Here is a 23,354-nt window from a genome sequence, read left to right as displayed (position 1 = left end):
TCAATGTTTGTGTGGTAAATAAATGATGGGAGAACGAACGTGAGCATCTTCAGTGCATGAAGTAGGGAAAAATGCAGTCTTTTGTGTCCATCTATGTCTGAATGTAGAGCCACGCAAGTGGGCAGCGGGGTTCTTTCTCCTATGAATGAATCTATTGTAACTTTTTTTTGTTTGTTTGCTTTGAATCTTCTTGTAAGCAATAAATCATTGAAAATAAATACACTATAATTCCACCAACAAATTTCTATTGTTTCAAATAAACTCTACTAGTAGCTCTAATTTTCTATTTTAATTAGTTTGTAAAGCAAAGAGTTATAGTCAGTTGCATGTATGGATCTGCAATCTTAGAAAACTTTTGATGGTTTCAATTTGTTGACATGATCGGTAGGTTTCACAACCAATTTATTGAAAGAAAATTAGTTATGATAATAGGTAAAGTGGGTTGATTGCAAAGGATCGTGGAGAGGTCGAAGGATCAATTCCTATAGGTCTCAAGGTATTCGACCTTCTAACGATTCCTCGAAATCAATCCACTTTGCAAGCGAAAGAATAAAAGACATTGTACCCTCAATCGTTACCAGTTTGCTTTCTTTTCTCTTTATTTTAGAGGGTAAAGATAAGGAGTTCATTCAATGTAAGCAGCAGGAAAGGTATGGGTAAGAAGACTCTTTGATCTATTTTAGCTGAAAAAGAAAGGTAAAGGATTAAAGTCTTACACTTCCCTCTTACAGATTTAATGGCCATCAAGCCTATTGGGTCATGACATCAATTATTAAGATAAGAGATGATAAATGCACAAAGAAACAGAACCACCTAATCAAGCAAGCATTCCAGGTGAGAGGGGGAAGGAAAAGTTGAATCTAATTGAATAATCAAATAATGTTTCTTTCAGGTGATGGCGAATTTTGTTTATTATTTTAAAGGTGAACTTGGAATATGCAGAAATCATACTATGACTCTTTGACAAACAAATGGAATGGACAAAACTAGGAGCTTTCCATATAAACCCGCTGCCTTCTTATTGGTTGACCACTAGGCTGCGGCCTTCCTTTTATTAAATCTACGTACCTATAAATTTTAAAAACAAAGGATGGATTCTATTCTCTCATTAAAAAAAGATATCTTATAAAAATAGTATATTTTAAGAAAAAAATCTTATCTGAACAGAAATCTAAAACATTGGAAGAGCATGATGGATTAAATGATATATTAACATAAAATAAGCGTAGATCTTCTTTCCATTTAATAATAGTAAGCTTTTAATGGAATATTCTTAGCAAGCAATGATGTAAGTGTTCCATAATTTAACAAAGATTTTTTTTTTTTGACTAAAAGATCATGAAATTTATTAAAAATAAAAGAAAAAATAAAAAAATGACGTCTAGGTACAAACCATAGAAGGAATAAAAATAAGATATGTTTTCAGGAAGTGTTCCCAACAATAAGTTTCCTTTATTAATTTGAACTTACTGTATCATACATAATCATAAATTAAGCTTTTCTCAACAAAAAATTCAAGGGTAAGGATTGAACTGTTATATACCATAATACTATAATATGCATGGGAATAAATTGCAATGACATTAGCTTATTTTTCTTCCAATATTTTTTTCAAAATTTTCCCAATACTTATCTAAGCTTTGACTACTAACTTATTAGTACTTGTAAAGAAGTAGATCTTCTTTGTGTTTAATATTATTTAGGTTTGATAAATCCAAATCCACTCGTCTATGACATAACATAAATTTACATGGAGGCTAGTCAAATTTCAAGGGTCCACTCCCAAGTTTTCAAACCTAACTCAAATATTAAACATATATAAAGATTTCACAGTTGTGTGGAAAACTAGATCACAAATTCCCAATTTAAATGCATCAACCGTTTGTCATTTCCATTGATATTCAAATTTTTTAGATATACCATTCAAATCGGCACCTATAAACCATTACCATAAAAAAACATATCTTCTTGTTATTTAATAATTTTATATTTTTAAAAGAAAAATCTGAATTTTGTTTTATAGGGAAATAAGGCACCACAAATGAAGTCAATGTAAATGGAAACTAGCTAAAACTTTTCTCCAAAAAAAAATAAAATTTGAACAGCTTTGTTAAGATTAGTTTTAGTGTATGAAAAGTTCTTGGAGGGATATCCATGTGGCATACATGCAAATTAAGAATGAGATTGAGAACCCAGGCTGGTCCAGTACTTAATCAAGGCCTAAATCTATTTTAATTGTAATATTAGTTAAGTTTAAAATGGGTTTAATGAGTAATGACCAAATCAAGAAGAGGTGGTACCTTAGCCAACGCCTTGATTGAGCTGGGGCCGCAGGGCACTGTTGGGGATCGTCACCTTCCGCCAGCAGCATGCTCACCCCAGCTAGCAAGGAGAAACTGGCCTCAGTCAATGGGAGGCCGCGGCAGGCACATTCATGGGGAGATCTGCAATGAGGTAGAAGTCGGCAGGCACATTCATGGTCGTGGTCGGTTGTTTTTGACATAAGTTTATGGATCTGTCTTTGTGAGTCGAGCAAGGAGTCCCATAGGGCTCATTATGGGATTTGAAAATAGGTTCATGTGTTTAATTTGAAACAGGATTCTTCCCCACCTTCGGTGTTATCATCAGCATCATTAATTGGACATAGTTCCAGAAGTGTTCCCATTAATCAAATAGGTTCATGTGTTTAATTTGAAAATACAACTTTCCTTTTGGTTGGTAAACCCTTGTCTAGTTCTTGGTTTCTTCTTCTTTGATTAAAGACATGCTGAGGTTTCAGCCAGCCTGGGGATCTATCGATCTCTAGGCAGAACGTTTCTGAACCTTTGGTTTCTGTTGAAGCAGGGTGAGGACTGAGTAGGTTTGTCATGGGGCGGGCTGGTCTTGCAGCAATGGATGCATAGGGGGGAGATGCAGACGGCAGCGATGGGGAGGGGAAGGGAGAGCTGGCGAGAGAGGAGAGAAGGAGAGGGAGAGGATTAGCCGGAAGTAGGGGTGTCAATTGGACGGTTTGGTTTGGTTTTGGTCAGGTTGAATCGGTTTCGATTTAGGAATGAGGAAGACCAAAACCAATCTATTAAGAAACTTTGGTTTTTGGTCGGTTTTGGTTTCGATTTGGATCTGGTTTGGTTTTGATTTATCTCGGTTTTTCAATATCAGGTTAATACCGGTTTAGATCGATTTATTATTGGGCTTGAACCATAATGAAATCTTGACAGAAAAAACACTTTAAGTTTATGATTATGATTAAATCATGGTTTATCATTGTAAGGGAACTAATATTGAAACCAATGGATAACAAATTACTAAGAAGATAACTAATATTGAAATCACAAACGAACCCTATTATCCCTAATCATTCATTTAACTATCTTCATTCATTTAACTATCTAACTAGTTGTGTATAGTGAACAAGGAAATCAATGGAAGCATTATTACAATTTACAAATCAATTTCTCTATTTATAACCTAATATTCAATGATTTGTAACAATTCCCATTACAATAAAAATTTTCTCACTAATATTGTGAAAAAATGGATAGTCAATTCATCAATTTATGATATCATAATCATTTATTTTTTTATTAGTTTCATTTGGTTTGGTTGTTGGTCAATTTGGTTTGGACCGATTTTCAGCTGATACCAACATTCCTTAGTCCAAAACCAATCCAATAAGGATCTGTTTGGGTTTTATCGGTTAGTTTCGATTGGTTTTATTGGTTCGAGCTAGGTTTGACACCCCTAGCTAAAAGAGATGTGGAAGGAGGGAGAGACGGAGATGGAGAAGGAGTGAAGGAGAGGGATAATGAAATTACAAAAGCACACCCACTTTAAAAAGAAAGTGACATAAAATTAAGGGTAAACATGGAAACTAAATATGATTAGTACCTGGCTTGGTTACAAATAGATTATCCCTTGATTAAACTCTCAATTTCAGACTGAGATTTAGATATATCTACTAGGAAAGAGAACTCTACTTGTCCATTCCCCTTACGTCCAAACATAGTTGGATGAAAATTCCGAGTGCGTACGGCTATGTTTGGGCTTAGAGAACACCAGACAGACATAATTATTTCTCCCACATCTATTACAAGAATATTTTTCCTTCATTCATCATCCTAGGGCATAAACCCTAAGATGAGTGTACTATATTTAGGCTTAGGGAGCATAAAACGGGCATGATTCTTTCTCTTATATCTATTAGAAGAAAATTTTCCTTCACCCATTATGTTAGGGTGTAAAACTTAAGATGGACGAACTATGTCGGGCTTAGAAAACATTAAATGGGCATAGTTCTTTCTTCCCTATTGCGCTAAATCAATTGACCCCTTTTAAGGTATGGACGAAAATATCTCCATATCATAATTTTTTTTTTTTTTATCATTATTATTATTTTAGAGCATAGGTGGGAATCCAAGCGGATTTTGGGGCCAGCTTTCTATGTTTTGCATTAAATTTTCTGATGAATCTTGGTTGAAATCACATTTAAAAATAAATAAAATAATAAGAATAATAACTGTCACATCTAGCCGATTGCCTTGGCTGCGTCAAAATCTTATATTATACATTGGAAACCATGGACTAAAGACCAAGTATTGGTATGTCAAAGAGTTTAAAAAAAAACTGTCACATCTAGATAGAAGTCAAGCCTCAATTCAATTTTAGAAGTACATTGAGTAGATAAGAGATTAGATATAACTGTCAATATGTGAACTAAAAAGACCTCTTGGCCTCAGCTTTTAAGGTGGGACCGTGGGAGTTGCTACTCCAAACAGCTTAGCGGATTTTGCATTTTTTTGATTACTTTTAATTCACCCTTGAACCCTATTCTATTGCCCTTATCCACTTCAAAGGAGCAGATTTGACCCTCACAATCAATTCAAAGATTGAGACCCAACCAGGTTAAGAAATAACCCAAACCGTATACAAATCACATCTACTGTGTTTGGTAACCTAGAAAAGAAAAGAAAAGAAAAGAAAAGAAATAAAGAATCAAGAAAAGAAGAGAAAAGAATAGAAAAGAAAAGAAAAGAAAAAATTGCACTTATTGTGTTTGGTTGTTTGATTAGAAAGGAAAAGAAAAAATAAAAAATAGAATAAAAACCATTGAACAACTACTGCTGTCGCCCTCTCTCTCTCTCTTCTCTATCTCTCTCTCTCTCTTATTTACAATCTCCAAAGCATAGAGACCTTCATTGGGAATGGCTGAAGATGGAACAACCGATATTCTGTTGTGGGGCTTGAACGGTTTTGAGTATGGACACGATGAACGAAGAATCAAAGCCTTCAATTGCATATGAAGAGTAAGAAGTGATTGAGCAGATTGAAAAGGGGCTTTTGGGCTGCATTTCTGATTTTCCAAGACGGGGAAAAAAAGAGAGGTAAAGAGGGATTTAATTGCCTAGAATCTGGGCTTTGGAATGATATCTACTTATGTTTCACTTTTCCTCTCAAGACAAAAACCCACATCTGTTGAATCTAAAGCAAAGCTCAATTTGCAATGAATCCTTCAGGTCCAAAGAGGATGTGGCTTGGAATGACTTTGACAATCGTATTGGGGCTTTTCTTTCTGAGGGCGCTCAGAAGGGTCAGTGGTTTGGTTCGTCTTGTTTACTCCAGAAATCTCTCGAGCAGGTTACAGATGACGTGAAGATTTTTTCTGCTTCATCAGAAACTTCTGATTGCATAGCATATTCTCCCAGTCAGAAGTGGGTGAGCCATAGAAAACCTAAACCTCCCCAGTCTCTTTCTTTCCTTCTAAAACAGAGTATCGGTTTGCAGATAAGCTCATATATTCATATGCAACCCTAGAATCTATTTTTTCCCCTCCTTTGAGACTCTCTCATGCTCCGATCATTTGCTTGCTGGAGGTGTATTGTTGCCATAGTGATATGGTGCTTGCCGGAAGAATACGCTAATTTATTGTGAGGAAGAATAAAAAAGTAAGTTTTCTCGCTGTGAACCAAGTTATCTCGTCTAAAAGTCGAGATAATTTTTTGGACGGCGATAGAAAATAACGAGATTCCTGAGGCGATTTTAAAATTTTAAATGAGAATCTTCTATTCATCTACGAGTGTTCCAAACATAAAGAGAAGTTTAAGGAAGAGAAAATCGTACAGAATCTTGTACAATTTTCTTTTCTTTTCTTTTCCTCTCCTGGCTACCAATAAGTCTTTCTGGCCTGCTGGGTTTTAGTTGGCAATTAATGTTCAACAGTGTGGAATGGCATCTGAGAGATGGGGAAGGTGCGGACAAGACTCTAGCCGTCTGGGACCCTGATGTATCTGTTTCAAACATTGATATGTGCCACAAGTTGAAAAGAACTTCTTAATACTTATTATAATCTAGGTTCTTAAAGTTGAAGGTCATTGAACGCTATTGAGTTAAAAGTTTTATATTTGTAATTCCATGTGTTGGAAGTAAAGTCAAACCCCGTCAAACAAACTCATGTAATTGCCGCCTTCCCTTATTGACTGTTCCTACAAACTTAATTGCTTCCTTCCCCATTCACAGCCTTCAGGGTCACCCATTCTGCTTGGGAGTCTGTCCTTATCTAAAACTTCCAACTGTTTTAGTCAAAATTAATGGAGGCTAGCAGCTATACCCTTCATGGATTCTCAACATAAAATTCAAGGCTTTTGATAAGATTACTGATATTTCATAATGCCTGTAAAGATACGTAACAATATCAGTTATTGTATTTATATTAGACCCATGCTAAAACACATGACTGCCATTTTACTATTATATTCTGGGAAAAAGAATACTACCTAATGGTGTGGTCATCATTGTATTAAAACTTCGACCACTGAAAATGTACACACATACATCCGACTAGCGGGCGTAAGAGTTTCTATTCACGATGCCCTGTGACTGGGCGTAGATCACGCAACTAGGTAGCATATTACAATAGTAAAAGACTTTTAAAAGTGACGCTAAATCCATTTTTTAGTTTCTTGATATACGTTTCAAAGCAAGAATAAATAGTATCAATCAGGTTAATTTCCTAATTTAAGAATAAATGCCCATGCTTAACACATGGCCTTTTTTTTATTTTTTTATTTCCTTAATAACCAGTCCTTCTCTTTACACATTCTCTCCTTTATCCACGGGAAATAGATACCCAATCAATCTCAATCTCTCTCTCTCTCTCCCTCTCTCAAATTCATTGTCAATGTAGAAATAAGAAATTATCTCTTCTTTTAAATTTATTACCTTTATAACAAATTGTTTAGATAAATAAAATTTTTCTTAGACCCAATTTTTATACATGATCATGTACGTACATAATCATGCCTTCAACTGTAAGATAGAGATGAAGTGGTTGAAGTGTTATCACACATCCCTCGCTCTCCCCCATCGAACGGCATGATTTTACCTTTATTTTTTTTAGTAAGTGATTTCTACAATTTTATTTCTTCTTCTTCTTTTTTTTTGATTAAACTTCATCAGTACTGTTTGCTACAATTTTATCTATTATTACATTATTAAGTTTGTATTGGTATTACCTTCAAAATTGTGCCCACGATTGGCACCATTTCATAGTCAACCTTTAGTAAAGCCAATTTCATAAACATGTAATGGCATCACACAGTAAAATATTGAACTGCATGCAGGGGGATCCTGAAAAGGATTATTGGGAAGAACGGCATGCATAATTCTGATGAGTAGGGTAGTAAAGTTATTAGGGTGTCAATTTGGTATCAATATTGAATATCGGTGTTGAAATCGTATTAAATTACTATATCGATCGAAATCATAGCTAGGATATTTGGTACGCTTTCGATATGAGAATTTTTTTTAATTAATTAATTAATTTTTTATTTTTTTAGTACGGTATGGTATCAGTATTTAAGACAACCGTTTGTTATGTACCAAACTGTACTGAATTACAAAAAAACTACATGGAATACTTAATACCATATCAAATATTGAATATGTATCGAAATATCAAATATATATACACACATAAAAGACAAAGATGACAGATATATTATAAGTAATCATACTAAGCAAGTATAGTATCAATATAGAAATGTAGGATTTTTCTCGATATGATATCGATATTGACACTTGACCTGCTGTATGATACCAAATATTTGTACCATACCGAATTGACACCATTAAGGGAACTGTGTGACTTGCTACTGATCGCTATAGTTTCCCTCTCCCTTTTGAAGAAGAAATTAAGAGGGAATTTTGAACTTTGACTAGATAATAAGAATTAGTACACACATGATTTAAAAAATCAGATCAGAAGCAGTGGAAACAAACTGTCAATGAAGAATCAGCCAATGCCATTTCTGATCATGTCCTACTTACCAAACTATTTTTTGAATTGGCAATGAATGCAATTAGATCTTCATAGACCCATCCCATGTCTTCCAAATATTTTAAATTTGACCCTATGTCTTCCAAATATTTTAAATTTGACCATAGGATGGATACCCTAAACAAACAATACTAATATAATCATTTATTATTTTAGTCTCAACCCATTAGTACACGTAACCACAACGGGTTTGAATGGTCATTTGATCCTTCTAGCTCCATCTATAAAAGGCCAGGTTGGAATTAGTTGTTAGTATCTCGCAGCAGCAGCAACCAACCTTGAGGTAGCTCTCCTTTTCCATAGTTAGCTTTCTTTCTGTTTGGTAGTAAGAGCTTCTTTCTCCCCATTACGTATCACAACCTCTGAGTTATATAGTTCCAAGTTTTTTTTTTTTTTTTTTGATAAAAGACATTTATTCTGTCGAAGGTGGATCAATAGTTTAATGGTTATCTTTTTTCTCTCATTTTTTGAATTTTTCATGATAATAAAGTTCTTCTCAATTGAAGAGCTTTCCAAATCTCTGACATTAATTATCTATGGAAAATTTGGGGCTTATCTCCTTATCATGATTTGAGAAAGTGTTCATATCTTTTCCTTTAAAACGGATTTCAAATTATTATGTTTGCATGCTTCCACATTAATTTCCTATTTGAGAAATCTAGGATTTAACTCCTTTGCATATATATATTTTTGACATATTTATCATGGTTCTATTAATATGATTAATATGATTTTCGTTCTATTAGGAAAAAAAAATTGATTTTCTATTTACCCATAAAATTTAGGGTTTATTATGGTAGGGTGACTTAGTCTCCATCATGATTAATCTCTTTTACAGTGGACGAAGCTTTGGTGCTAGTAATGGCTGCAGCTATGAGAGACGTTGGGTCATCCATTGTGATGGTGACACTTGGCAGTTTAATTTTGTGGTGTGTATGGAAATTGTTGGATTTCTTTTGGTTGCAACCCAAGAAGCTGGAGAGGCTTCTAAGGGAGCAAGGCTACAATCTCACTCCATACAAGTTTCCATTTGGGAACATGTTTGACTATGCGAAGATGCAAATGGAATCTGAGTCAAAACCTATCAAAATAACTCATGCAGTTGCTGAACGTGTGGCCCCTTGGAACCTTCATATCATCAAGACTTATGGTATGATTATCTTTTTATTTTTATTTATTTATTTATAATTATCTTAGACGAAGGTAACTAATCGATGGGTAACTAGTGGCTCAACCAATAAGTGATAAGGATGAGAGGAACATTGAGGTCATTTTAAATGAGGAGAGAGAGAAAAGTGAGTGAAATTGTTTTGACAGCTACCCAAGTTCTTGTTACCCGGTCTTTTTCCTTATTCGATCGTCTTTTAGTTTTTTTTTTTGATAAGAAGTTTCGCTGGTGGTGTTATTTTAAATAAAATACTCACCTTGGTGGCAGTCAAGTTTCAGTCTAGCTCTAATGTGATTAAATGACATCTCCTACTCCTTAATTGAAGAGAGAAATATGCATAGAGAATGCTGATGTAGGATGTGCTCTTGGACCAAGAACAATTTCTCTTTAATTGAGAAGTTTTTTTTTTTTTTTTATTTACCATGATCAATAATTGAAAATTAATTGCAGGTATGAAGTCTGCATTTTGGATTGGAAATTGTCCACATGTGCACGTTATGGATCCTAATATGGCATATGCCATTCTCAATGACAAATCTGGTATCATTAAGAAGCCTGAATTGGATCCCATCATCAAGATGATGGCCTATGGAATTTTTAATTACGAGGGAGATAAATGGTCCATGCACAGAAGGATTATGAACCCCGCCTTCCATTTAGAAAAGTTGAAGGTATTTTCCTTTTTGAGATTGTTTCATGATTGTTCATCAATTAGTCACATGTCAAATTTCAAAACCTGATTCAGTCAAATATCCTCTTGTGCTTTTATAAATTTTTATTATTTTTGCAGTTCATGTCAGCAGCAATTAATACAAGCTCAAGGGATTTGATCAACGGTTTGTTAAAGGTTGTTCCATCAGAGGAGTATAGTGAAGTAGATGTTTGGCCTTATCTGGATACTTTAAGTGCAGATGTTATCTCTCGGACACTGTTTGGCAGCAGCTATGAAGAAGGGAAACGGATTTTCCATATTCAACATGAGCAAGCTGAGCTTGGAGCAGTTCTTCTTCGATCCATATACGTCCCAGGCTATAGGTATAGCTATGTAACGAAAATAGTAACTCTTACAAAATAAGAATTTGAAGTACATATATATATATATATATACCATGGAATCTGAATCCTTGCCTACGCAAACATTATGTGTACAGATATTTGCCCACGAAAGACAATAGAAGAATGAAGGAAACTAATAAAGAAGTGAACAGTCTATTGACAAAGATCATCAATGGCAAAGTAAAAGTTTTGAAAACAGGAGAGAGCCACAAGGATTTACTATCCCTGTTACTAGAATCCTTCTACCAAGATCAAGGAAAGATAACTATTGATGATATCATTGGACATTGCAAAGTATTCTACTTTGCCGGGCAAGAGACTGTAGCAGTTTTGTTGACATGGGCGATGGTCGTATTAAGTTTGCACCCAGAATGGCAAGTCCGTGCAAGGGAAGAGGTCTGTCAAGTCTTTGGGAACGAAAAGCCACATTGGGATGGACTAAACCAACTCAAAATCGTAAGTATAAATTTACTTAGAAGCATGGTTCTAAATCTTGGCCATCTTGGCTAAAATTGTGAAGTTTCGGCCCAAATTTCTGGCAATAGCTTAGAAAAATACCTGGTTTTGATGGATTCAAAACCCTAGATTTTGTTCCAGACCTAGTTCAGCTCCATGGCTCACATTTTTTTTTTGCTATATCATGGCTCACACATATAATATAGCTTAATTTTCTAAATTTTCTTTCACAAATATATTGCAGATTCCCATGATTTTGTTGGAATTGCTTAGACTATATCCACCAGCACCAACTCTCCTTCGGTTTACCAACAAGGACTTTAAACATGGAGATACAACTCTCCCAGCTGGAGTAGAAATTGTAATACCTACGGTCCTTTTTCATCATTCTAGTGAATTCTGGGGTAAAGATGTAGATGAGTTCAAACCAGAGAGATTCTCAGAAGGAGTTGCTAAAGCTACAAACAATCAATTTTTATTCTTCCCATTTGGTGGTGGCCATCGGATATGCATTGGGCAACAATTTGCCATGGTTGAAACAAAGTTGGGTTTGGCAACTATTCTACAACGTTTCACATTTGAGCTCTCTCCATCCTATACTCATACTCCTGCCAACATTATTACACTTCGTCCACAACAAGGTGTTCATCTCAAATTACGTAGAGTGTAGCATCAGCTGCACGTACAGTCACCACCATTCACCAATACTTATGTACTATCATCCCAATAAATCTCTATTGTATTAGATCTTAATTATTATATATATGTTCTTGTGTGGTAAATAAATGATGGGAGAGTCTGGGGCCTGGGTATAGAGCCACGCAAGTTGGCAGCAGGGTTCTTTCTTCCATGAATGAATCTATTTGTAACCTTTTTTTTATTTGTTTTTTTTGAATCTTCTTGTAAGAAATAAATTCTTAGAAATAAATGTATTACTAGCAGAATTCTTTGAAGCGATAACAAATTGTTGGGGTAAATTATAGATAGGTTTAGCAATCAATTTATTTGAAGAAGAATACTATGATACTATGATAATGTGTAAAGTAGGTCAACTCTTTCAGATCTTAAAGCTTTCGGTTTCTTAACGAAATCAGTCTACTTTACAAGCAGTAGAATACAAGACATCGTACCTCGACAATTACATATTTATTTATTTTTTTTATTTTTAATTTGGAGGGTTAGAATAAGGATTTCATCCCATATAAGAAGCAGGAAAAATGAGGGTTAGACTCTTTATCTATCTTAGCTAAAAAAGAAAAGTAAAGAGTTTAGTTTTACACTCCCTCTTACAGCTTTAATGGCCATCAAACCCAGACCTCAACTATTAAGATAAGAGATGAGAAATGCATAAAGAAACAAAAGAACCTAATCAAATAAATTTTCTTTCAGGTGATGAAGAAATTTGTTTATTATTGTTAAAGGTCAACGTGCAACATGCAGAAATCATACTATTTACTCTTCGACATATAGGGCAAGACCAGGTGCTTCCCAAATAAACTCACTGTCATTCCTTATTGGTTGAGCAATAGGCTGCGGCCTCCCACAATTGACTCCTACAAATCTATAAAATTGAGGGTGAATTCAATTGTCCCATTAGAAATAATAATAATAATAATAATAATAATAATAATAATAATAATAATAATAAATATAGCCCATTTTATATTAATTTAAACGTACAGTAGATTGGATTGTCATATATTATTATACTCTTAAATGCATTCCTGAGGGTGTCATGGGTCTCCTGCCATTAGTCGTCTTTAGGGATTTGGGATTGAATCAATTCAGCACTTCATGTGAACATTTCAGAAGTCAAATAAAATATCTAATTCTATCGTATATTACATTCTCTTTGACATGGGAATATGATAATGATATTATCTTTTTTTTTTTTTACTATATATTCGTCAAAGTTTTTCCAATACTTATCTAAGCATGGGCTACTATCTAATTATATATATATATATATATATATATATCTTTATGTTTAATTTTATTTTTTATTATCTAAGTTTTGATTACTAACTAATTATTAATTACATGTAAAGAAGTAGATCTTCTTTGTTTTTAATATTATTTAAATTTGATAAATTCAAAGCCACTCATCTATGGCATGAATTTTCATGGAGTCATAGAGGCTAGTCAAATTTCAAGGGTCCACTCCCAAGTTTTCAAACCTAGCTCAGAATATTATCTTTAGATTAAAAAATTCAATAGGATATTACTGTTGTGTGGAAAACTTAGATCACAATTTAATTTAAATGCATCAACCATTGACATTCAAAGTTTTCATTGAAAACAGAGCCATGGTTTTCATTGAAGACATAGCCATGGTAAGAGGTAGGGGTGTCAATTCTTAAACCGAATCGGTAAAATTGGTCGGATTGAATCGATAACAACACGGACCGAAACGAACCGAAGCCTTATTGGGTCGGTTCGGTTTGGAGTATTGCAACCCCAAAACCAAACCAAATCGAACCGCACCGGAAACCGGATGAACCTAAAACCAAACCGAAACCAGCTCAAAACCCGGACCGAAACTGAAACCAAACCAGTAAGAAACCGAAACACTCCAAAATTCATTAAAAAAAAATCAAAATTTGCATAGTTTTGTAAACATTTGTATGGAAAGTCGAATCCAAACTGGACCAAAAACCAAAACCAACCCGGTTACAAATCGATTTAAGAAACCGAAGACAAACTAGAAACCAAACCGCACCGAAACCGAAACCAAACCGAAACTGGAATTTCCTTATTGGTTCAGTTTCGGTTTCAACTTTCCCACACCGAAACCGACTCAACCCAGACCGAAACTGTGCCGGACCGACCGATTGACACCCCTAGTAAGAGGTCTTTCAAAAACATTTCTTGCTTGTATTTAATAATTATAAGCTTTGAAAAAAAAAATCTGAATTTTATTTTTTGGGAAATGATGCACCACCGATGAAGTTAGTGTAAATGGAGGCTACCTAAACCTTAACTCAAAATTAAAAATCAAAGAAAATTTTGAAAATCTTTGTTAAAAATATTAATGTATACAAAATTCTTAGGCGGATATCCAAAATAGTATTTTGAAAAATCCGATTATGAGATAATCTAGGGTTCTTCTTCCCCAAAATTCATTATCTCTATAATTTTTTTTTTGTTTAAATATAATAGATTTTTATTTACAACAAATTTTTTTTTTTTTGACTAAGATCTTATCCATGGGTTGTACACAGTCCTACGTTCAACCGTTGTCACTTTCACAAAGGTTGTGTTGGGTAGCCAAGAGAAGAAAAGAAAAGAAGAGAAAAAAAAGTACAATTTTCTTGGTTTAAGAAGTTCTATTTGTGCTTGGCATGTCCTAAACCAAGAGAAGATTTTTTATTTTTTGAATTTCAAAATTCATATTGGGAATGGTGAAGTTCTATTTTGCAGCGCCCAACCCCCCCCTCCCAAAAAAAAAAAAAAAAAAAAAACCTCTTGGCAGATACACAAGAAAACATAAGAAAATACAAAAGACTTTTATTTTCTTCTCTTCTAATGATAGTCAAACATACATACTTTTTCTCTTTTCTTATCATTTCTTTTCTTTTCTTTTCTTGGCTACCAAACGCATCCTGGGAGATAATTATGACACAGTCTATTTATAAGTAGAAAGACAAGTGTAGATCACTTGAGAAAATTTTTATAATACAAATTCACCAGAAATACACTAACTCAATAAGACTAAAACAATGAAAAGCTAACATAAATAAGTTAGTGGTTAGTGATAAGTATAGCTCATTGATCCAAATTTTCTAAACATATTGTTCAAAAAAGTATGCATAAAAATCATATATATCTTATTTGTATTTAATAGTGTTAATATTTAAAAAAAAAATACATATTTTGTGGGATGAGCTTTCAGCTCTGGGCCAGGCACTAACATAACCCTAAGGAAGGTCAAAGGTTTGGCCCTCCTATCCCCATCTTTTATAATATAATAATAAATAAGTTAGTGGTTAGTGATAAGTATAGCTCATTGATCCAACGTTGGTCCCTATCCACCAGAGAGTATGGCACAAATGAATTCAACGTACATGTAGGCTAGCTAAAAAAGAAAAAAAATCTTGAAAAGCTAGATCGGATTCAGATCCCAATTCCATTCTCAAACCCTCTCTCTATGGTAATGGTTGATGTCCTCAAAATGTGTATAAAAATACATTGAGATTCATGCCAATACACAAGCTATGATTGGATTACTTTAAATTCAATACATGGCTGATCTAGACATGTCCACTTTATCTAGTCATAATAGTTATATCATTTGTCCACATGGCACAATGGGAGTACATCATTTATGAAACTCTTTCTAAATGAACTAAATATATTTTTATTAATATTAGCAATTGTTATATAACTCATGCGATACAAGAGGCCATTATTTTTCTAGTATATATGGAAAAAGAAACTGGGATACTACTTTAAAGGGTGACAATGAATTCATATATTTTTCTTTTTTAAAATTCCCTTATATGTCGTACAAAGCAAGAGTTCCCAAAGGGTTAAGATTTATACATCCTCTGTGGGGCCAAAAGTATAAATAATAGAGAGCATATCCTTTGGGAAAGATGTCTACCAAAACAACATCTTAGAGAAACCGAGAACCAACTAAGCTAACTTATAGGCTACTTCATTTTTATACAAAAATAAAAGAGAGAAGTTTTCTTTCACCGCACAGTAAGGTTTATCATTCAATCCTAAGGTTCACAAGCCCCTATAGGGTTTTAGAATCTTCCCAAAATACTCCCTTAATACCTATCGTGCATCTAAAATCAATTCAATGATTAAATTCCTATTCACTGTAGCCTTTAGAAAACTTGATCTATTCTTTATTATCTAATAACAAGTTGAAAGGTGATCAGTCAGCTTTCATGGTTACCCATTTTGCTTAAAAGTCTGACCTTATTTAGCTAATTCTTCAATCTGTTTCAATCAAAATTAGTGGAGGCTGGCAGCAATATTTTCTTTGGTTCTTTCAAACCAACCTAACTAATATTTCTGCAAAAGTCACTCCAAAGTTTCTTAGTCAAAGTCAGACATTACGTTAGCGAAGAATACGTTAATCCAGTACAAGAGATTACTTATGTGTGGAAAACTAGCTAGTTGGTACATGACCCATTTTAATTTATTCCTTAAAGTCAATTGGTGTCAGAGTTGGTCGGGTTGGATCTGGATCTCAATTCCTATCTTTACTCCACACACGCATCTCAAGTCTCATTGTTCTCATTCACCATGGGCACAAGAAAACTTGATCCTCTTTCTTATTGACATTATCAAAGGCAAAAGATGCTTAAAAGAGAGTGTGACCCCTGTGACCAACCACACTTGGGACCCTCATGAAAGGTGGAATTTCAGTCCATTTCAATGCTTCTACAAATGCTTTCATTAGCCTCTGTGTTGATGTGAGTAGGGGCCATGTTGTCTTTTAGGATACCCTCTCCCTAATATCAATTACAATAAGATTTGTTTTAAATATGACCTATCATGCTAAGTATGGTACCATTTAAGGGTGATGATGATGAATCCATTTTCTAAATATCCTTAAATGCTGTTTAAAGTAAAAAATAAATAAGACAAAAGATTTTATGCACGAACATGTATGATGCACAGCCATGCGCACAACCGTTGGATAAAGGATGAGGGCATATGGTGCACCTTTTCTATTAACCTCATCCAATGATAGTGTGCTTAATCATGCACTATGCACCAATATTATGCACAAAATCTCTTCCTAGTAAATAATTATCCCCATAGGCAATTTCGTAAGAATATTTTGAAGTTCAATGGCAACCTAGGAAATTGAGAGGATTAGGGTGAATTGATCCTATGTAGTTTTCTTTCTCTTTTCTTTTTCTTGGATCTAGCTCTTCTTTAACATGTTGGAATCAAGAATTTGACGATTAGAAAAACTTGAACATGCATCCCAACACATGAATGTACAACCGTGCACCTTACATCCTCTTAGCCGTGGATTGGGAGGATTTTTTTCCCCTACTCATGTAATAAGAGAAAATTTTAATATTTCAGTAATAAAACATTTTAAAAAATGAATTAACATGCGTTATATCAATATTTGACTTTTGTTATGACCTACACATAGTTCAAAGAATTCAATTACAATTGTCGCAATCAGGTGATTTTGTTGTAGTCAATTGACTCTTTTATTGTTTGGTAGAATGAAAAACGTCTCATTCTTAAACCTTCGTTTTTTAATCTATTATGAATGCACACACTAGTTGTGTTTATTTTAGGGGATCGTAAATCTTTCCAGCCAAAATTGAAACGTTCGATTAAAATTATTCATTAAAATTAATAAATAAAAATCAAATCTAGTAAGTTAGATCTAAAGAAAATACCTTGACTCTTTATGAGATTCAGACAGACACAGCTATTTGAATTTATTTTTTATAGGTAAAACCAACACCTCCGGGCACTGGGATATTGATTCTGCCAAAAAAAAAAAAAAAAAAAACCAAAATACTTATGTTCCATCAAATATTTCTCATTCTTAAATCTTCTTTTTAATCTATTATGAATATATTTTAATTTTCATATTTCCACTTCTAACTCTTGATAAAATAACTGAAAATCAACAAAACTTATGACTTATAGCAAAATCTACAATAGTTTTGAAAAAAAAAAAAAACTCTGAAAAAAAATCAAACATATTTATTCTTTTATCCAATTCTATTTTCAAGGGTTTTTGCCAATTTTAATCCAATTCAATACAAGATCAATGGAGGCAGATCTCTTATTAGATTGTGGTTTTTAAACCTCAGGATAAACACTAAACAAATAATTAATTTTTTTTCCTTAGCCCATTCGTATGCCTGACCTATATATATATATATATATATATTTTGGACCATTAACGGGTAAAAGGGTAATTTGACCCTTCTAGCTTTATCTATAAAAGGAGAGGTTGAAGTCTATGGTGAGCATGGTTTTAGGTATTGGTATCGGATAAATCGTGTCGATCATATCATATTGGTATTGATTGAGACCAATCTCGATACCTGGTCAAATTGAAAAGGTATTGTATTGGTACTAGGGGTAAAATTATCACCAAAAAAAGAAAAAAAAAGAAAAAACTTATTATTATTATTATTTTTAATCAAAGATAAGAGTAACAATTCAGATTGATACAGTCAATCCTAAATCAATATTGAATGGATATCAACCGAAACTAATACCGATATCAATACGGATAACTGAATCCTTAATTAAGAGCATCTCACAGCAACAACCGACCCTGTGAGATAGCTCATGCTCTCTCTTTCCATAGTTTTTGGCTATTAAGAGCATCTTTCTCCCCGCCAAGAATGCTTTCAATTATGAACATGAATTTCTTTTACAACTATCTCTCATATAGTACAAGCACGGTGACTCAGTGGCTAATGCTTTCAATTATGAACATGAATTTCTTTTACAACTATATCTCATATACTACAAGCACTGTGACTCAGTGGCTAATCTGTTTTGAAAAGCCCACTTTTTTTTTTCTAAAGGGTCATTCATATTAAGAGAAAAGGGAAAAAAGAAGAAACTTTACAAAGAAGATCCATAAAAAGAGGATCCAAAGAAAAACAAAAAAAAACCAGAAATCACCCCACCTAGAACCCATCCCCACCTACGGCATTGCCATCAGCGGAAAGATAGGTGCTAGGCCAAATAACAGAAAAAGAAAAACTAATAAAATCTGAATCGCGATCTGCCCATCGCATCCTCAGCCATGAAGTCAAGCACCTCAGGAGGCCATGCCACCACTGATGTAGATGCTTCCTTCTTAGCAGCCATCTGCGCCAGGAAATCTGCTATAGGGTTTGCCTCTCGATAACAATGAGTGATTTTCCATCTTATACCACCGAGATAAGAAATAAGGGAAGACCACCTTTGCCAAACAAACCACGGGACCCAGCCCCTTTGAAACATGAGCACCACAGCGCCCGAATCACATTCAATCCACAGAGATGCACAATTCAGCTCTCTTGCTCTCTCAATTCCTTCAATTAAAGCTTGAAATTCAGCATGGAAATTTGAAGCTATTCCTAAATAGGAGCTATAAATCGCTACAATCTGGCACTTGCTGTCCCTTATAATGCCACCTGCTCCAGCATTCCCTGGATTACCCAAGGACGAGCCATCACAATTTAGCTTCCACCATCCATCCATCGGAGGCAGCCAGAAAATTTCTTGCACCCCTTTAATCTTCCTTCTTGGCACCTCTATATTAAGCTTCAAGCATCTCTCAGAATCTAGTCGAGATTTTATTCTGTCTTTTTTTCCTGGGCCACGTCTTCTAATTTCCTCCATTATTGTATGAAAGACTTGACCATAAGATCGATGGAGACCCCTAAATCTTCTCGAATTCCTTTCCATCCAAATAAAGTATGGAACAAGAATCAAACCAGCCATCCACAATTGAGACAGTCCAATGGATTTGGATTTTTGAGTCCACCATGAAACATGCGCTAAAAAATCATTCCCTTGATAGGACCAATGAAAACCAAATACTTCAGCAAACGCCCTCCAAATGTAGACAGCTCCATCACATTTCAAGAACAAGTGATTTATAGACTCCTCAGCCTTATTGCACACCTCACACCTAGAAGGGAGCAGCACTCCTTTTCTTTTTACCTTGTCATCACAAGGAAGCTTTCCATGTATAAGTCTCCAGCCAAAAACTGATTGGTGGGGGATCAAAACCGAGCTCCACACCATTTTTGCCCAGCCCACTTTAGGAGAAACCTTTCTCAATGCTTCCCAGGCCGATTTAGTGGAGAAAGCTCCTAAGGAGGATAGAGACCAGCAGCATCGGTCTTTCTGACCCTGTGGCAAAGATATATTCCCTATAGCTTTGAATATATCTTTTAAAAATTCAGACTGAATAGGGGGAAAACACCACTTACCATCTTCAATAAAATCTACCACTCTGCAATTGCTATAGGAAAAATGGGACAAAGGGAGGGGGGAGAGCTCAGCAATAGACAAAGGACCTATCCATCGATCCTTCCAAAAAAATATGTCCTCACCTGTACCCACCATCCACCGCTCAGATAGAGATACAAAATTCCACATCTTCGCAATTCCTTTAAACACTGAAGATGCTCTATAACTCTTCTTGAGGTCTCCACCTTCATTCACAAATCTAGCCCGCAAAAAGGAACTAAAAGCAGATCCTTCATGCTTCATTTGCCACACAAGTTTGCTAATCACTGCACAGTTGACATCCCTCAATCGCCTGATACCTAAACCCCCTTCCTCCTTAGGTCGGCATATCTCTTCCCATTTCACAGTGATTTTCTTCACTGTGGAAATATCCCCAGACCATAGGAAATTCCTAATCCAGCGTTCCACCGTTTTAATCACCGATTCAGGCCACCAATAAATGGAAAAATTATGAATAGGCATACCTAAGATCACAGACCGAATGAGCTCTGCACGACCAGCCATTGAAAGGAGTTTGCCTTGCCATCCCTGTAAACGAGATTTAATTTTATCCATAAGAGGAAGCATCCTATCCTTCTTGACAGCGCCCTTGAAGATCTCAACCCCAAGGTACTTCGTCGGAAGAGAGCAAATTGGGATACCCAGCAAATCAGAAATATACCTCTTCCTGTGAGGGGCGACTTTGCAAAAAAAAACCTTACTCTTCTCCAAGCTTATTTTTTGGCCAGAAAATTCTTGGTAATTAATCAGGAATTCTCTCAGACATCTAACATGTTTTGCTCCTGCGTTCATGAAGATAAAAATATCATCCGCGAAAAGCAGATGATTGGGGACAGTAGCACCTCTAGGACCAGGAAGCGCCTTCAGTTTTCCTTCCTTTAATAGACCATTTAGACCCCTGCACAACACTTCTTCTGCCAAAATAAAAAGCATAGGAGATAGCGGATCCCCTTGTCGCAAACCTTTCTCAACTCCAAAGAAACCCACTGGACCACCATTCAATAAAACTGAAATTCTAGAAGAAACCAAAATTTCATGAATCCAAGCTAACCAAACATCCGAAAAGCCAAATTTTTTCAAGACCGCAAAAAGAAAATCCCATGACAATGTGTCATAGGCTTTCTGCACGTCAATCTTAATACCCATGCCACCCCCTCTGACAGATGTATGTAATAAATTAGTAAGCTCAGAGGCTAATCCAATATTAGATGAAATAATCTTACCTTTCTGGAACGCCCCTTGCTCATCTGACACCAATCGAGGAAGAAGGCAAGATAACCTCTCAGCCATGATCTTTGATAGGACTTTACAGAAAAAGTTTGCCATGCAGATGGGGCGAAATTTATCCAGAGAGACCGCTCCCTCCACCTTTGGAATTAGCGTCACAAAACTGTTATTTACCCCATTCGGAAGCTTCCCACCGCGGAAGAAAGCAATCACAGCCCCACAAAAATCGTCACCCACTATCTCCCAACACTGTTTAAAGAAAGCACCTGGGAACCCATCAGGACCAGGAGAGCTATCTGGATCCAACCCCCATACCACCTTCTTAATCTCTTCTCTGGCAGGAATAGTTTCTAATATGGAAGAGTCCTCGCTATTCACCTCATTAGGAATCACCTGCAACAGCTCCATATGATCTATGCAATGGTCCGCTTTATGAAAATTTTCAAAAAAAAATGACACATATTCTGCCATCTGCAGCGGCTCAGAGACCATTGTACCATCTTGTTTTTTCAAAGCACGAATGCTGTTTTTTATACGTCGCACCTTAACCGATAGATGAAAAAATTTTGAGTTACGGTCTCCAAGTTTCGCCCAATTGCAGCGAGCTTTTTCAGCCCAAAGCTTTTCGTGCATCTCCACTGCTTTCAAGAGCTTAGATTTCGCCTCTGCTTCTCTGGAGTATAACTCATCAGACATCCCTATCTGGTCAATAGTTCGCTGGACTTCCTCCACTTCTGCAGTAGCATCTTTAAGAGCTACATCGAAGTTAGGGAAAGTCTGTCTTGCCCACCCTTTTAGAGCACTCTTCACTTAATTTATATGCCAGCCTGCCAATGGGACCACCCCTAACCTCCCTAGACCACACATCCCTCACCAGGTCCACAAAGGATTCCTCTTTCATCCAAAAACGATGAAGTCTGAAAGGGGCATTTCGAGGCTTAGGAATCGCTGCTGAGGAAAAAAGGATTGGAGCATGATCTGAAATTGATCTATGGAGCACCTTCTGACCACAATCACCAAAAACGTCCAACCATTGAGCATTGAAAAAACTTCTGTCAAGCCTTGCCGCCACATGTCCTCTACATCTATTGTTTGTCCAGGTAAAATTGGATCCTTGGGAAGGAGAGCTAATCAAATCACAAGCATCCACCATGGCCTGGAATTCTGCCGCGGAACCCACATTGAATCTACCAGGACCCCTCTTCTCATGGGAATATAGTGTGGCATTAAAGTCCCCCAAAACAACCCATGGACAGAACAGGGCAGCCACAATGCCCATCTCCACCCAAAGATTCCTACGCTCTGCCCTGAAACACGAAGCATGAATCACAGAAACCACAACCCGCTGACCATTCCATTGCATAGAAACTGAAATCATCTGCTCTGAAGACTGAACCACCACAGGCCTCGCAAGAGAATTTTTCCAGACTACCCATAGGTTTGGCACTTTTTCAAGACGGGAGTTATGGATAAATTCAGACATGAATCCCAGTCGATTAAAAAAACGAGCAGGGAAAGAAAAAGAATCCACCATGGGCTCTGCAATACACACCACATCAGGGGAGTGATCACGAAGAAAAATATGCAACGCTCTAGAAGCCGCTGCCTTTCGAACACCTCGGATATTCCAATAAAAAATCCGCATAATTAAAAAGATGTTCCGTTAGACTTGTCCGACCTCAAGGTCTGACCACCACCTTTCTTTTTCTTTTTCTTTTTCTCCCCTGCGTCAATTCCTTTCTCAATCATCTCTGCTGCCTTGTCGACCACTTGAACTCCCATCCGAGCAATCTCCTTCCTACTCAAAGGGAGCTGCAATGGGGCAGTATACTCCCTATTCATCACTGCACGACCCCCCCTGCCTGTCAGACCTCCTCGAGAACTACCTAGGGACACCCCTGTCCTTGTGTGACGAGCAGAAGACCTCACCCCACCCTGAGAGGAGGATGCCATAGCCTTGTTCACCTGCTGCTGAAGCTCCAACGGTCCAGTGATTAAAACTGAACCCAACTGGTTCGGTTCTCCTTCCTTAACCATATCCCGGTTTGATTCCTGCTCAGATTCAGAGGAAGACTCCTCATCAGACCGGCCCACCTCATCATCAGAAAATAACACCTCCTTATCTGAATCAGAAGATTC

At 35.9% G+C, this 23,354-nt stretch overlaps 2 protein-coding genes across 2 annotated transcripts; one reads left to right on the top strand and one right to left on the bottom strand.

Annotated features, from left to right (window-relative positions):
* The first annotated feature begins 9,193 nt into the window (after window positions 1-9,193).
* LOC122059066 (cytochrome P450 72A15-like) lies at window positions 9,194-10,378 on the top strand. The gene is made up of 4 exons (XM_042621767.1): window positions 9,194-9,482; window positions 9,951-10,171; window positions 10,291-10,336; window positions 10,371-10,378. The coding sequence occupies exons 1-4, from the start codon at window positions 9,194-9,196 to the stop codon at window positions 10,376-10,378; spliced, it is 564 nt and encodes a 187-aa protein (XP_042477701.1).
* An 8,350-nt stretch (window positions 10,379-18,728) lies between these two features.
* Window positions 18,729-22,860, bottom strand: LOC122059065. Its single transcript, XM_042621766.1, has 6 exons — window positions 22,090-22,860; window positions 20,951-21,992; window positions 20,685-20,770; window positions 20,453-20,516; window positions 20,072-20,347; window positions 18,729-18,850 (listed from the first exon to the last, which is right to left on the bottom strand). The coding sequence occupies exons 1-6, from the start codon at window positions 22,858-22,860 to the stop codon at window positions 18,729-18,731; spliced, it is 2,361 nt and encodes a 786-aa protein (XP_042477700.1).
* Window positions 22,861-23,354: the final 494 nt, after the last annotated feature.

The sequence above is a fragment of the Macadamia integrifolia genome, chromosome 13, assembly GCF_013358625.1.
Source record: "Macadamia integrifolia cultivar HAES 741 chromosome 13, SCU_Mint_v3, whole genome shotgun sequence".
NCBI lineage: Eukaryota > Viridiplantae > Streptophyta > Magnoliopsida > Proteales > Proteaceae > Macadamia > Macadamia integrifolia.
The sequence above is the reverse complement of the archived record's forward strand: the minus strand, read 5'-3'. Positions and strand labels throughout refer to the sequence as shown.

Coding starts and splice junctions, on each gene's coding strand:
- LOC122059066 (XM_042621767.1), top strand. CDS start 9,194: ATGGCTGCAGCTATGAGAGACGTTGGGTCATCCATTGTGATGGTGACA. Junction 9,483..9,950: donor TCATATCATCAAGACTTATG/GTATGATTATCT, acceptor AATTAATTGCAG/GTATGAAGTCTGCATTTTGG. Junction 10,172..10,290: donor TCCATTTAGAAAAGTTGAAG/GTATTTTCCTTT, acceptor TTATTTTTGCAG/TTCATGTCAGCAGCAATTAA.
- LOC122059065 (XM_042621766.1), bottom strand. CDS start 22,860: ATGCGGATTTTTTATTGGAATATCCGAGGTGTTCGAAAGGCAGCGGCT. Junction 21,993..22,089: donor AGGAATCCTTTGTGGACCTG/GTGAGGGATGTG, acceptor TGGGCAAGACAG/ACTTTCCCTAACTTCGATGT. Junction 20,517..20,684: donor TAAGCTTGGAGAAGAGTAAG/GTTTTTTTTTGC, acceptor TCTCGTTTACAG/GGATGGCAAGGCAAACTCCT.